Source organism: Miniopterus natalensis, chromosome 18, assembly GCF_054644295.1.
Source record: "Miniopterus natalensis isolate mMinNat1 chromosome 18, mMinNat1.hap1, whole genome shotgun sequence".
In the NCBI taxonomy this organism is placed as follows: domain Eukaryota; kingdom Metazoa; phylum Chordata; class Mammalia; order Chiroptera; family Miniopteridae; genus Miniopterus; species Miniopterus natalensis.
In genome coordinates this window covers 40,884,713-40,899,018 of record NC_142098.1, presented here as the reverse complement: position 1 = coordinate 40,899,018, position 14,306 = coordinate 40,884,713, and the positions used below count along the sequence as shown (strand labels likewise).

The window sequence follows — 14,306 nt, the reverse complement described above, 5'->3', positions numbered from 1 at the left end:
GGAGGCCGCGGCGGTCACGAGCGCAGGTGTGAAGACCGTGCCCGGGACGCGCGGGGGAGACGAGCAGGCCGAGAAGGACGTGGGAGCCGGCAGAAGCAGCAGCCCCCCCCACACCCCCACACTCCCCGGAAGAGTGGGAGAGGCAGAGACTGAGTCTCCGCCTCCAGGGCCAGATGTGGAGGAGGGGCCAGCTGTGGGCGCCGGACCCACGGGCGCGGCCGTCCCTCCCCACCTTCGCTCGTCCCGGGGTCTGGGTCTGGGGTCCCAGGCCCAACAGAGAGAGGAGCCGGTCGGCCCCCGGGGGCACTCGGCTTCAGTGCGTAAGCCCTGCCCGTTGTCGTGGCAACAGGCCGTTGCTGGGGCAACCAGAGTGGTTCCCACCGGGACCTAGCAGAGCCGGGCGTTGCTCCGGGCAACTGGGTGCGCTGGTTCCCACGCTCGCCTTCGCCCACTTCCGATTCAGGTCCCGGAGAGGCGCCAGGAAGGGGCAAAAGTTAGGGGGGTCCCTGCGGGGACCCGGGACCAATGGAGCGTCCCTTTGGGATGCAACTAGGTCCAGGAACGTACCCCTAGCGCGCTCCCTCCGACGCGGAGAGGCTGAAACTACAACTCCCAACATGCCTCGCGGCGGGTGGCTGATTCCCGTGCGGCTGGTCGCCCAGAGCGCCGATGGGAGTTGTAGTTCTTTGTTGTTGGGAGGACTCAATGATTGCATGGGGTGGGCGTCGGGGACTGGGACGCTTGGGTGCCTTCTCAGAAAGGACCTTAGGATCCCACAGCCATGTTCCCGGAGCCCCCAACCCTGGGACCTCCAGCGACCGATGCGCCTCCGGACTCCAGTCGCATCAGCCACCGCCCAGGTGAGCTAGACCCGGGGCTGGAGCGGAGGGAAAGCCCGGCCAGGATCAACTGGGGCAGGATTCGGACGGGTGGACTCGGCTGGCGGGCTGGAAAATCCGGGTGGGGTCGTAGTAGGAATCCTGGACTGGCATCTAAATGAAATTCTGGACTGGAATCTAAATTAAATGGGAAGAGAACAGGTTTGCTAAAACACACACACACACACACACACCCCAAGAATCAGACCAAGGGGTGTGGGATGGAATGGGCTCTTGGATTGGTGAATTAGAGGGTCCATCTGTCCCTTCTTTTAAAGATAGGGAAACAGGCCTGGGGAGGGGTTCAGGCTTCTAAGAGCATCAGAAGTTGAGCAGAAAAATTCGAATGGGGGTGTAAATGATAGGCGAAAAAATCAGATGGTGTCAGGCTCGGTTAGGGCATCAAATCGCTTTACAGGTGAGATCAGTTGGAAGGAAAACGCGGGAATAAAACGGAATGGAAACGGCTGGAGAGAAAACCAGGCCAGGATTCCAGCCTCCACATGTCACCCGGACTGAACCAGCGGGCTGGCTTCCTAGGGCCTCAGTGTCTGTTGTGTCCATGTCCTCCGCAGTGCCCCCCTGGGCCCTGGCCACAATCGTGCTGGTCTCAGGCCTCCTGGTCTTCAGCTGCTGTTTTTGTCTGTACCGGAAGCGTTGTCGGAGGCGGATGGGCAAGAAGATCCAGGCCCAAGCCCAGGTCCACTTTCAGGAAGTGAAGGAGCTGGGCCGGAGTTACATAGACAAGGTGTGGCCTGGCCCAGCCCTCTTCTCTGCCCCTTCCTGCACCCCTGCTCCTCTCCATGGACCCGCAGCGTCAGTCCCTGCTCCCTTCCCTCTATGCCCACCTATTCGTCTACCTCCACCGTGTGTCTAGCCCAAAACTGACCCTGGGGACCTGAAGATGGACCAGGCTTAGTCACTGTTCACAAGAACCTTCCAGTTTGGTGGGGGAGTCAGACACATGTTCACAGTGCAAGGTGGTATGTGCCCCATCAGAGGCAGCGCTGGGCATACGGGAGCACAGAGGAAACACCTGGCAGCCTAGAAGGTCTTAGCAGGCTTCCCAGCAGAGGAGACTTCTGTGCTGAGACCCAGGGGGCACACAGAGTTAACAGAGTGGAGGGAAGGGCATTTTAGCTCAAAGGAGAGCATATGCTGGGGCCTGGAATCCAGGTTGTCAGGTGTATTTGGGGAACAATGAGTCATTTTCACAATGGGTGGGGAATCTACTGTGCTGGAGAGTGAGGTTGCTGGAGAGCCAGCAGTGGCCACATAATGAGGGTGACTGGGAGCCATGGAAGCTTTGAGCAGGACAGGGACAGGGTCAGATGGGTGTTAGGATGAATCCCCTGGAACCCACATGAGGACAGACCTGGGGCAAGCAGACCAGGCAGGAAGTCATATGGCAGCCTTGAGACGGTGAAGGAGCCTTGAGCTATAAGAAGCTATTGGAGTGGAAAACAAAAGGTTACAGGTGCAAGGACTTGAGCATTAGGTCTCTGAATGCAGAGTGCAATGAGGCTCACCTGGGAGGCAGAGGGCCCTGGGTTTCCAACCAGCTGTGTGGCCTTGGGAAGTTCACAGTCCCTCTCTGAGCCTCAAGTTCATGGTCCATAAATCATATTTCCCCTCTTCCTTTCTCAACAAGTAGCTTTTATCATTCTGGTATCCAGTTTCTATCCCTACCCCTTAAGCCAATGACTTCCAAAGGCCATTACATCAGAATCGCCTCTGGTGCTCATTGAAAAGCAAATTTCGGATCTTGCACCAAACCCGCTGCTGAGTCAGAATCTCTGAAGTGAAGGCATTCAGCCACACTAGTCAGGGGAATTCCGATTCACGTTGAATTTTTTAAATTGGTGGCTTAGGTTAAGGAGAAGTCTTCTGATTTTGCTGTTCTAGTTTAGAATGGCAAATACACAGTAAGTGTGCCATTTTGCCTTGTCAAAAGAATGCGGCAATTTGCACAACCCCAATACTTCCATTAGCATGTGAAATAAAATCTCCTGCCTCCTTCCTGAAGGCAGTGAGACACTATTACGCTTGTTTTTCTAGGCTACCATGGGTGCCTGTTTCACCACTGCCTAGCCCCAACCATAGCAGACATCACTAATCAAACACTGAAAACACTACACCATGCGTTGCTTCATTCGCTGCCTGTGGCAGACATCACTAATCGCACACTGACTCTGCTTAGCCAGCAAGTGCTCAGGTATAACCTAGAGATGTGTGAGTCTCCCCTGGCTTCTGGGACTGGAGGATGACACTCTCAGGAGACGAGTTCACCGGCCCTTGCCCCTGGCTCCCTAAGGTGCAGCCGGAAGTGGAAGAGCTGGAGCCGGCACTATCCGGGCCAGGGCAGCAGGTCACAGAGAAGCACGAGCTGGGACGCCTGCAGTACTCACTGGACTATGATTTCCAGAGTGGCCAGGTGGGTGTGGATGAGGGGGAGGCCTTGCAGGGGAGGGCCCCAGCAGGGTCCAGAGGGAAGCTAAGGCTAGAGGTCCCTCCTCACTGTACAGCTGCTGGTAGGCATCCTGCAAGCCGAGGGCTTGGCAGCCTTGGACCTGGGTGGCTCTTCGGACCCCTATGTGCGAGTTTACCTGCTGCCAGACAAGCGGAGGCGGCATGAGACTAAGGTGCATCGGCAGACGCTGAACCCACACTTTGGGGAGACCTTTGCCTTCAAGGTGAGCACCTGCCCCCAGTCCCTGGAACACTGGGGGCTGACCCCTTCAGCTTTTTCTGCAGGCAGCCTCAGCTACTAGCTCTGGGTTGTCCCTTTGGGACACTGCTGACCCTGGGGCTGTTCCCTTGGATCTGGGTTGTACCACTTGGGTTCCACGGACCCCACCTGAGTCCCTCGCTGCCCCACTCTGGCCTTCCACCTGCTGTGCTGTGCCCGCTTCCTTCCTGACTCCCTCCCCTCCACCTTGCGCTCCCTCCGCGCTCCCCCACCCAGGTCCCCTACGTGGAGCTGGGAGGCCGGGTACTGGTCTTGGCGGTGTACGACTTCGACCGCTTCTCCCGCAACGACGCCATCGGGGAGGTGCGGATCCCCATGAGCTCCGTGGACTTGGGGAGGCCGGTGCTGGCCTGGCGGGAGCTGCAGGCGGCTCCGCGGGAGGAGGTGAGCGCCCTGGCCACGCCCACCCCGAGCCCGGGCCAATCAGATCACAGGCCCCGCCCCGCGGGCGCCAGGCTTCGCACCTGCTGCGCTCGGATGGCGCCGCCTAGGGGCCTCCTGGGGTTAACTCCGGACCCTTCGTCCCAAAGCAGGGGGCGGCCGCGGAGGGCGCGCGTGCGGTGCGGCGCTGGGACGGGTCCCTCCGCGTCTTTTAGCAGGAGAAACTAGGGGACATCTGCTTCTCCCTCCGCTATGTCCCCACCGCCGGGAAGCTCACCGTCATCGTGCTGGAGGCTAAACACCTGAAGAAGATGGACGTGGGAGGGCTGTCAGGTGTGCGCGAAGCTGGAAGTGGGGGTGTGGTGCGGGAGGGGCCCTCTGGCCAAGGTTGGCAGTGTCCGGCCCGAGGGTCTTCTGGGGGCGGGGGAGGCCCAGGCTGCCATGGGAGGGTATAGGTTTGATTTGGGCAGAGAGAGAGGAGACCTGAGGGGTGCCCGGGGAATCTCTATGTTGTTCCAGAGAAGTCTTGTGCGCCCCCCTCAATCCGATCCCCCCACTAAGCAGGGCGAGAGCTCTGAGACTCCTCCCCCCTCTCCCAGACCCCTACGTCAAGGTTCACCTGCTGCAGGGCGGCAAGAAGGTGCGGAAAAAAAAAACAACCATCAAGAAGAACACGCTGAACCCCTATTACAACGAGGCCTTCAGCTTCGAGGTGCCCTGTGACCAGGTCCAGGTGAGCTAGGCCTGCCTCAGCCCCTTAGAAACGCTGCTGGCCCAGGGAGGGAGACTCTTTAGCTACCTCCAGGGACCAGGGCCTGGGGGTGTCTCAGGTTGTGCTCCCAGTTTCCTTCCAGGAGAAGCAGGTGACGCCACCCCACAGGCAAGACCGGGACGCCCCGCCCCTCGGGAGCCCTGGCTACAAAGAAAAAGAGCCTGCCCACAACCCTTTAGGGTCAGGTGCCTCCACTCATTTAAAAGTCCTGGAGGTTTGCCCCGCACCCTTAGGTGGCAGCTCCCTAAGGAGGCTCCTAACAACCCTTAGCCACTGGATCCTGAGGGCTTCTCACCTGTGGAATCTGATCGCACTGGGAGAAAGACTGAGGAGCCCCTCTAACCTCTCCCCCCTCACCCCCCCACCCGAGCTCCAGGTGGGTTTTAACCCCGGGCCCTAACAAGGCCCCCAGGGCTCTTCAAGGGGAGCTCCCCTTAGCAGTGCTACCTGAGTCCCTCCCGGTGCCTCTGTCCCCCACTCTCCTGTCACCTCTTCCTCTTGTGCCCACCCCAGAAGGTCCAGGTGGAGCTGACTGTGCTGGACTATGACAAGCTGGGCAAGAACGAAGCCATCGGGAGGGTGGCGGTAGGGGCAGCGGTCGGCGGGGCTGGCCTGCGGCACTGGGCAGACATGCTGGCCAACCCTCGGCGGCCCATCGCCCAGTGGCACTCACTGCGGCCCCCTGACCGAGCGAGGCCACTGCCTGTGCCCTGACCCCCTCAAAGCCCCTGACCCCAGACGCCTGGCCAAAGCTCTGCCCAGGCCCACCTTTAAGCCTCTCTGAGCACTAACCCCCACCCCCACCCTCACCCCCACGCCTCCACCCCAACCATCTGACCCATTCCTGCCTTCTCACCCCCATTATGCCAATCAGGATAACTTGCCAACTCCCCCACCACACCTACTCAGAAGCCACAGGGACCCCTGGGGGAGGGGAGCAGTTTGGCCTTCCCCCAGCCCACCCTCTGCTTTGACAATCAGTGATCCCATCTTACTGTCCCCTTCACCCTACAGAAGTTCACCCATCCTGTCCCCAGTCTCATTCCTGCACTGCTCCTGGGGCCAAATAAAGCTCAGAAACTTTGGTGGCCTGGCTGGATGCTTCTTGTTGGGGGTCTGCAAGGGCAAGGGCTGGGGCCCAAGAGGGAGCCTCACCTCCAGGGGTGGGATCACACAAGGGCAGGGGTAGGGCTGCCCATCCTTGGAACCTACCGGGGGAAATTCACCCACCCACTCATGCATCCATTCATTCCTTCATTTGTACAGTCACTCATTCCTCTGAGTGCTGTGAGGAGTCGATGAGAATTTTCTTACCTGGGGAATTTATCCTGACTTGTGTCTAAGGTCATGTAGCTGGGTGAGGAGAGGAGACAGAGAGCAGAGGCTCCTTGGGTGCTGCATTCTGTACTGGATGTTGGAGCTGATCTGGAGACATGTCTCATTCAATTCCCTGACCTTGTAGAACTCACAGACAGGTTCTCACCTGGCTAAGGCCTTTCAGCCAGCAAGTGACAGGACAACATGTAAACCCAGGCATGTCCGACACCAAAAGCCACATTATCAAGCATCCTGCTGTCTGGTCCCTTAAATATAAAGTAGTGGGGACCCTAGCCAGTGTGGCTCAGTTGGTTGAGCATTGTCCCATGCACCAGAAAGTCACCAGTTCAATTCCTGGCTAGGGCACATTCCTGGGTTGTGGGCTCAATCCTCAGTAGGGGGCCTACAGGAGGCAACCCATCTATTCTCTCTCACATTGGTACTTCTCTTCCTTCCCCTCTCTCTAAAATCAATAAAAACATATTTATAACAAATATTAAATAAAATAGTGGGAGTCACAGGTAGACTTTTGTGGACATTCTGCTGGGAAGGCAGGAGCAGAACTTAGAGGATGATCCCCAGCTGGGGTTGAAAGGACAAGCTGGATTTTTCCAAGGGGAGAGTGGGGGAGGATGTTAGCTGGAACAAAGCAAAGAACACAGTCCTGTAGGCAGGAGAGCACTTGAGTGCTTTCCATAGTATGCTTGCTGCTACCAACTTCTGAAGCCCTAGTGTGTAGTTTGCCCATTCCCATGGTGTAAATACTCCCACTGTGGTTGATTTCAAACCTCCAGTGCGAAATAATCAAATATGGAGTTGAGAATGTCTATTAGCACACCAACATGTAGTATTTCCCAGGGTCAGGACCAGGATCCCAAAATTTAAGGCAAAGCCCAAAACAAAATGCTCAGTAGTCAAGGTAAATAGTGTTTTAATGCAATATTCTAAAAAAATAATGCAAAAAAGAAATCCACAATGGACAAAATATAAAAAACTTTAAAGACAGGATGTGACCTTGCACTTGGACCACTGTGCCTCATCCTAATCCTGGCCCTAGTTCTAATAAAACTTTATTTACAAAGATAAAACAGCTTGTGGTTGCACTTTACCAACTTGTTTTTTTAAACTATTGTATCAAAATAACGCCCTGGCTGGTGTGGCTCGTTGGTTGGAGCATGGTCGTCCCATGCACCAACAGGTGGCAGTTTCCATTTCCGGTCAGGGCACATACCCAGGTTGAGGGTATGATCCCCGAGCGGGAGGCAACCAATCAATATTTCTCTCTTTTACTTCCTCTCTCCCTTTCTCTCTCTGAAATAAAAAAAAAAAAAAGTATTTCCTTCATACAAGTACTGTAGATGTAAATAACCTTAAGACCTTAACAGTAAAATCAGTGGTGAGTTTTGAGTATTACTTTTATTTTAACATAATGTACTCCATTGAAGTTTAATTTTTAGCAATTTAGTAAAAAAATTAATTTTTAGTAATGACTAAGTGTAATACGCAGGTCACAAAATTGCTGAAAATTTAACAGCCAGGGGCCAGTGCTGGCTGGCGGCAACACTCAGCTGTGCAGCCCTGCGGGGGAGAGGCAGGGTGCGAGGGGGAAAGGCGACACAGACGCCTATTGTTTAAGACCCAGGCCACCGCACTTTAATTGTGATCGATCAAGGCTCCCTCCAGTTCTTCCGAACTTTGAATCAGTCCAGGCGTCATCGGTACCAGAAATGTGGACATCCCCAGGCTCCTCCGCAGCCTCTCCCCGCACCGTCGTCATGGCAACCGCGTCCTCAAGCCCTCCTTCCTCGCACGCAGTGGGAGCGCGGAGACACGCTCCCATTGGAGGAAAGTTTTAAGTGGGCGGGCTCCGCTCGTTCGCGTCGGCGAATTCATAGGAACGGAGCCACCCCGCATACTCCCATTGGCCGGTTGATCAGAAAGGGCGGGGCTATGGGCAGGACTTGCGGGGTGGGAGCGCGACCGCGGGGCAGCGCCTGGGAGGGAGAGAGCGAGGGGAAGTCCCGGGGTATTTGGAAGGATAAAGGTGAGGCGAGGGTCACCTGGAGGGAAGGGGCGAGAAATCAGGGGCAGTGAGAGGGGAAGGGGTGGGCGACGCAGAGACGACGTTTGGGGATTCTCTGGGTGTCTGTCCCGCAGGGCGATGACCACACCGGCCGGCTCGGGCGCGGGCTTTGGCTCCGTGTCCTGGTGGGGCCTGTCCCCAGCGCTGGACCTGCAGGCTGAGAGTGAGTTCCCAGCCCGAGGGCCACATCTGTCCCAGCGGCTGCCTCCGCAGCCTGGCGGGTGGTGCGCTAACGTTCTCCGAGGTTCCAACGGCAGGGGGCGCCCCGGAGTGGGCAGCCCAGGTGTCCTCTCTGAGGACTACGAGTCCCAGAATGCTTAGAGGCACAGCTCCCTTTGGAACTTAAGCCGGAGGTGCAAGTCCTGCTGGGAGTTGTAGTCATTGTGCTAGGGGAGGCTGCGGAGGGCGCTCTGCAGGCCGCCAACCCCAGCCTGCTGTCGCCTTGCCAGGTCCTCCTGTGGACCCAGGCTCACAGGCCAATACAGAGCACGGGATCCCCGAACTAGATGTCCTGCTGCTGGGCTCCGTGGATGGGCGCCACCTGCTTCAAACCCTGGCCCGGGCGGCGCTCTGGCCTCGCAGGAGGTTTCGCGTGAGCTGGGATTCTGGGGTGTGGAAGGAAGATGAAAATGAGAGTCCAGATTCCCACCTCGAGGGAGGAGGAAGCTGGGGGTCTGGACCCCTAGGGGCGAGGGAGATGGTATCTGGGAGCCCCAACCCAAGGGTCCTGAAAGAAGTGTCTGGGGTTGGGGATTCCTGGGTTCGAGTGGGAGAAAGAGAGCCTGAGGACAGGGTCTCCTGAGTAGTGGTGGGGAGGAGGGCTCTGAGAGCCCGGACTCTTGTGTTTGAAGGGGGGAGTTGGTGTAGGGGTCTCCCAGGTCCCGTAGAAGGAGGGGGCTGCAGTCTCCCACTCCTCAGTCTCCCAGGAGCCAGGGACACAGATGTCAGAATCATTGTGCCCTGTCCATCCTTCCAGTTCTACGTGCTGGAGAATAATCTGGAAACTGTGGCCCGACACATGCTCTTCTTCAGCCTAGCCCTGGAGGATCCTGAGAAGATGGGGCTGCAAGGTCAGTGGGAAGGACCAGGGCGTTCTGGCCCCCAATCCCTTCCTTGTCTCTGCAGGGATTCTGGCTTTTCAATGATGCAATTAAAAGCTTTGGATGTTATTCCCTATCTCACCATTTGCTCTCTTATTTGAGAGAATTCCAAGAGAAAATCTACACAAAACTCTCAGAACAGTGGGTAGCACAGCGTAAGTGTTCAAAACCTCCTACGGCAGGACAAGCCCCAGAAAGATCAGGGGACTTCCTGAGAGCCAGTGAGTCTGCAGATGTGAGGAAGGTTTGGCTGAGCTGAGCTCAGTCCTGCCCCAAGCCTCCCCAAGTGAGAGGTGTGAATCCCAGGGAGCCAGCCTGGAGGAGGCAGCCTCAGAAGTGAGGCTAAAAGGAGAAGGGAGGAAAGGAGGATGGGCGGGGACCCAAAAAGTGATTATTTTTCAGTAACAACTTCAGCTTAGCACCTAGAGTAAGTCTGGACTCAGACAAGCTGTGTTCAAATTCTGGCTCTGCTCCACAGAGTACTTTCGAGGACTCAGTGGGGAAAAAATGCATAGCTCCTGGCTTCCGATATAGACTCAATACATCTTAGGGATTACTGCTATCAATAGTGTGGACGGTAGCTGTCATGGACAGCCCAGGGCACTCATAATACAGAGCACTTTGTATAAAGCTCTTAACCAACTAGAACTAAACTAATTTACCTATATCTATCTAACTAAAGGTATAGAGTTCTCTTTTATAAGGTTCTTAAACTACTAAGATGAAACAGTTTATTTAGATATGTTGATATAGATATATGTGTCTACAACTAAAGGCACATAGTTTTCTAAGATCCTTCGCTAAAATGAAACAATTTATACTATAACATTTTAACACACATGTATCTCCCTCTCGGTCTATAACCTTTTCTTTTTTAAGGCAAGGGAAATGCAAACATGAAATTCAGTATTGGGGTTATCTTGGAGGGGTAGAGGAACAGACGAGGAGACCTAGGCGAGGTCTGAGTTGTTCTTTGCGTTCTAGCTGTTGAGGTGAGTGGGGAGTTCACTGGGTCCGCTGTGCTTGTTACATGACTAATGATAAGATTCTACAGGGAAGGTGTGTGTCATATAGAGCGTGTCATTCTATAAACAGGGTATGAGACGCTCATTTCTGGGCTCACTCCTCTGCGCCCCCCACTACTTTTCTCCCCCCCCCCCCCCCCAGAGAGGAGTGAGGCCTTCCTGGAAGTGTGGGGCAACGCTCTGCTGCGCCCCCCGGTGGCCGCCTTCGTGCGCGCCCAGGCAGACCGCCTGGCTCAGCTGGTCCCGGAGCCCGACCGCCTGGCGGAGCAGCTGCCCTGGCTCAGCCTGGGCGCCCTGAAGGTGACTCCGCCAGGCCAGGCTCTGTCTGGCCTCCTCCTGTCACCGCCTGGGGTCTGGGTGGCCACGGGAAGAATGGGATGAGCGGTCCAAAAGGGTTTGCGTTGATGGAGTGGGCTGGGGACTCCGAGTTTGAACCGCAGCTCCACAGCTCCCAGTGGGATTTGGCCTCAGGGGTGGCTCCTCCTCTCTGAGCCTCAGTTTCCTCATTTGAGAAGCCTAGGGGGTGGCTTCTACTCTCTGAGTCGTGCCTACAGCCTGGGGTGGGAGGGGGAGTCAGACAGGAAAGGCCGCCCCCCTGCAGCCGCTCTCCCTGTCCCCCGCGCCTGCCTGGATGCCCAGTTCCGCGAGCGCGACGCCCTGGAGGCCGTGCTCCGCTTCTGGGCCGGCGGGGACCAGGGGCCCCAGGCCTTCCCCGTGACCCGCCTCTGGGACATGAGGCTACGACACTACCTGGGCTCCCGCTATGACTCCCGGCGCGGTGTCAGCGACTGGGACCTGCACATGAAGCTGCATGACCGCGGGGTGAGGGGACTGGAACCCCCAGTCCTGGGTGTGCAGGGGGAACGGCCCGGGCCCCATCTGCGGGATCCACTGAGGCCCCTCTTCCTCCTCCCCCTCCCCAGGCCCAAGTCATCCACATCAGGGAGTTCAGGCGCTGGAGGGACACTGGCGTCGCCTTTGAACTCAGAGACGCCAGCGCCTACCAGGTGCCCAACCGGACTCTGGCATCCGGCCGCCTTGTGAGCCACGTGCGTGTCCATTCGGTACCCAGGCCAACTCCTTCTTTGGGGGGAACCCAGGAGCCCAGGTCCCCAACACCAGCCTCACCCACCTCCTCTCTCCCCGTTTCCCAGCGCGGGGAGCGCGTGGCAGCGCGAGGGTACTGGGGGGACATAGCCACGGGGCCCTTCGTAGCCTTCGGCATTGAAACGGACGACAAGAGCCTCCTGCGGACCAGCAACGGGCAGCCGGTCAAGGTGTGCGCCCGGGACAGGTTCTCAAGGCCCCGCCCTCTGCATGCCAGGCCCCGCCCACACCGCCCTGGGCTCCGCCTCCACGGGCTAAGCTCCACCCTTCTCTGTTTCCTAAACTCAGTCCGGGGAATCCGAGCTCAGATGCTAGCTCCGGGGATTGGGGGTGGGAGGGGTGGCTACTCCTAGCGCAGCCCCCCCCCCCCCAGACTGCCGGCGACATCTCGCAGCACAATGTGACAGAGCTGTTCCGCGCGATGGCCGCCTGGGGGCACCCGAGCGCCACCCAGGGGGACCCTGCGCAGGTGCCCGGCAACACAAACGGAACCCCGGAGCCTGGTAAGCGAGGGGCTCCGCTCTAACCCTTGGGATGGGAGGCGGGCTCGCGGGACCAAGGGCACACATCACCCTCGAGGCGAGTGGGACCCAGACCCCGCCCGGGCTCCGGGCTCCAGGTGTTTCGAGTCCGCGCGGACTGCTCTGGTCCCCAGGGCCTGGCGAGCGGGGGCCCTCCCTGACAGCATGTTCCTCTCCTCCTCTGTAATCTCCCCCTCCTAAGTCCCGACACCGTTCTTAGCACCCTGGATTCCAGTGGCTGAATTCTGATCCCACCTGCGAAATGCCGACCATTCAAACGTGCTGCTGGGGCCCAGGTCACTTTTGGACAGACGCCCCTCTCCCCAAATCTGGCCGTGCCCCCTAACCATCCCCAACCTGGCCCTCCCCCGGGTCTGGATGCCCTGTCTGGCATGGCCCACTCTCTTTCCCTCTCTTGAGTCTCAGTTGCTCGGTCTGTAAAATGGGTTTCTGCCTACCGGGCTGACCATCCCAGAATTTCCCAGGAATCCGCCTAAGAGAAAGGATGACAAAGGGCTTCAAGACAGCCAAGCAGTGTAACCTCCAGGCTTTGTGTGTCTGCCTCACTACCTCTGCTGGTCTTCCCCAGCAGCGCCTGGCCCGGGATCCTTCACTGTCCACTTCCTGCCCCTCGGTTCTGCCCAGACCCTGCACCACAAGAGCTGCTACAAGGGCCGGTTCCAGCTTCTCTACGTGGCCTGTGGGTAAGAGGGCCTGGGGTGTCCTAGGCTTCCCCCTCCAGCCCCTCCTCCCTCGAGACCTGAAAGTCTGAGCCTCTGCCCTCCCGTTTCCTCTGCAGGATGGTCCATCTTCTCAGCCCTGAGCTCGGGGCCTGCGTGGCCCCTGGAGGATGCCTGACTGTGGAATTAGCCCGGTGAGTCAGCGGAGCACAGGGCAGGGGACCAGGCTGGGGACCGAAAGCCGGGTCCCCTAACACGCTGTCCCTCTATCTCAGGTATCTGGTGGACCTGCGGCAGGAGCAGCTGCAGGGGTTCTCCGACCGGGTTGGGGAACTGGCTCTGGCCGCTGGATTCGCCCCACAGCCCCAGGCCAGGCCCTCTGAGACCTTCGCCCGCTTCTACAAGGCTGGGGACCCTGCTCCCGTAGACCCAGCGGTGGAACCCGGGACTCTGCCCCCTGAGGCAACAAACCACCTCTCTGAGGACCTGACCCAGCCCCTCGAAGGTGGAACCCCACTCTCTGAACCCCTCAAACTGCCCTCAGCGTCTCAGGCTTCTTCACTGGAGGCTTTGGCTCCATCCACAGGGAGTCAGACCCTAAAACTGGAGAGTCTGACGGGACCCTCAGAGGCCACGTCCCCCATCTCTAACTTCTAAAGTCAGGTCCTGGAATTAGAACCCGCCTCTAGAACGCTCAGTTATACCCTCCACGTTCTCACTCAGTCCCAGAGGTGTTGCTCGAATTTCAGATTCCATTTCTGAGATTCTGTATTCTGTCTCCAGAATTCTAGATTGTTCTCTCAGAGCTCTACACCCCACTCCCGAGGCTCGGCAGCCTAGAGATCCGGCCCTGGGTCTCAGGTCCTCTGCGTGGTCCCCAGGTGCCCCATCCCTACCTGGATGTTGGGGATGTCTCCTCTCCCAAGGGCTGGCCAGCACCCATGTGGTCCAAATAAAGAGAGCAGTGTCTTCTCTGTGTGTCCCTGTGTCCTGTCCTCAGTCTGTCTCCAGGGCCGGGAGTGGGGAGGGGCTGGGAGAGGTCAAGAAAGGAGAGCCAAGACCAGATTCCTGATTTTCCAAGTGGACTAGGAGTGGATTTCCCAGTGCTGTGGCCTGAGTGCCTGCCCGGGCACTGCACACGTGGATCCTCAAATAAATCAACATTTATTGAGTGGCTAACCGGTTTGGGGTGCCAACACTCATCGTGAGATGACGAAAAAGACAGACAAAGCTCCAGCCCTCATGGAGATTGCAGTTTAGTGAGGGGATGGGACACAGATTCCCGGGTCTGAGGGAGGAGGGGGGGGGGCCTGGACTCCTGGTCTGAGGGAGGAGGGGGGGCCTGGACTCCTGGTCTGAGGGGGGAGGGGGGGCCTGGACTCCTGGTCTGAGGGAGGAGGGGGGGCCTGGACTCCTGGTCTGAGGGGGGAGGGGGGGCCTGGACTCCTGGGTCTGAGGGAGGAGGGGGGGCCTGGACTCCTGGTCTGAGGGGGGAGGGGGGGCCTGGACTCCTGGTCTGAGGGAGGAGGGGGGGCCTGGACTCCTGGTCTGAGGGAGGAGGGGGGGCCTGGACTCCTGGGTCTGAGGGAGGAGGGGGGGCCTGGACTCCTGGTCTGAGGGGGGAGGGGGGGCCTGGACTCCTGGTCTGAGGGAGGAGGGGGGGCCTGGACTCCTGGTCTGAGGGAGGAGGGGG

The 14,306-nt window shown here is 58.1% G+C and overlaps 2 protein-coding genes across 3 annotated transcripts; both read left to right on the top strand.

Annotated features, from left to right (window-relative positions):
* The first annotated feature begins 617 nt into the window (after positions 1–617).
* Positions 618–5,532, top strand: SYT5 (synaptotagmin 5). Of its 2 annotated transcripts, XM_016218352.2 has the most exons (8): positions 782–860; positions 1,454–1,626; positions 3,193–3,312; positions 3,404–3,571; positions 3,844–4,011; positions 4,224–4,341; positions 4,608–4,741; positions 5,294–5,532. In XM_016218352.2, exons 1-8 carry the CDS (start codon positions 782–784, stop codon positions 5,492–5,494), a joined length of 1,161 nt encoding a protein of 386 aa, XP_016073838.2. In that variant the 3' UTR covers positions 5,495–5,532. The 2 variants fall into 2 exon arrangements, with proteins under 2 accessions (XP_016073840.2, XP_016073838.2); XM_016218354.2 differs by lacking the exon at positions 1,454–1,626 and having other exon boundaries at positions 618–860; positions 4,227–4,341.
* A 2,726-nt stretch (positions 5,533–8,258) lies between these two features.
* Positions 8,259–13,263, top strand: DNAAF3 (dynein axonemal assembly factor 3). The gene is given in 12 exon segments (XM_087827341.1): positions 8,259–8,343; positions 8,630–8,772; positions 9,157–9,250; positions 10,448–10,605; positions 10,945–11,127; positions 11,229–11,354; positions 11,460–11,582; positions 11,786–11,915; positions 12,523–12,637; positions 12,733–12,807; positions 12,889–13,216; positions 13,219–13,263. Coding segments are annotated over 12 exon segments (1,605 nt in total).
* The last annotated feature ends 1,043 nt before the right edge of the window (positions 13,264–14,306 follow it).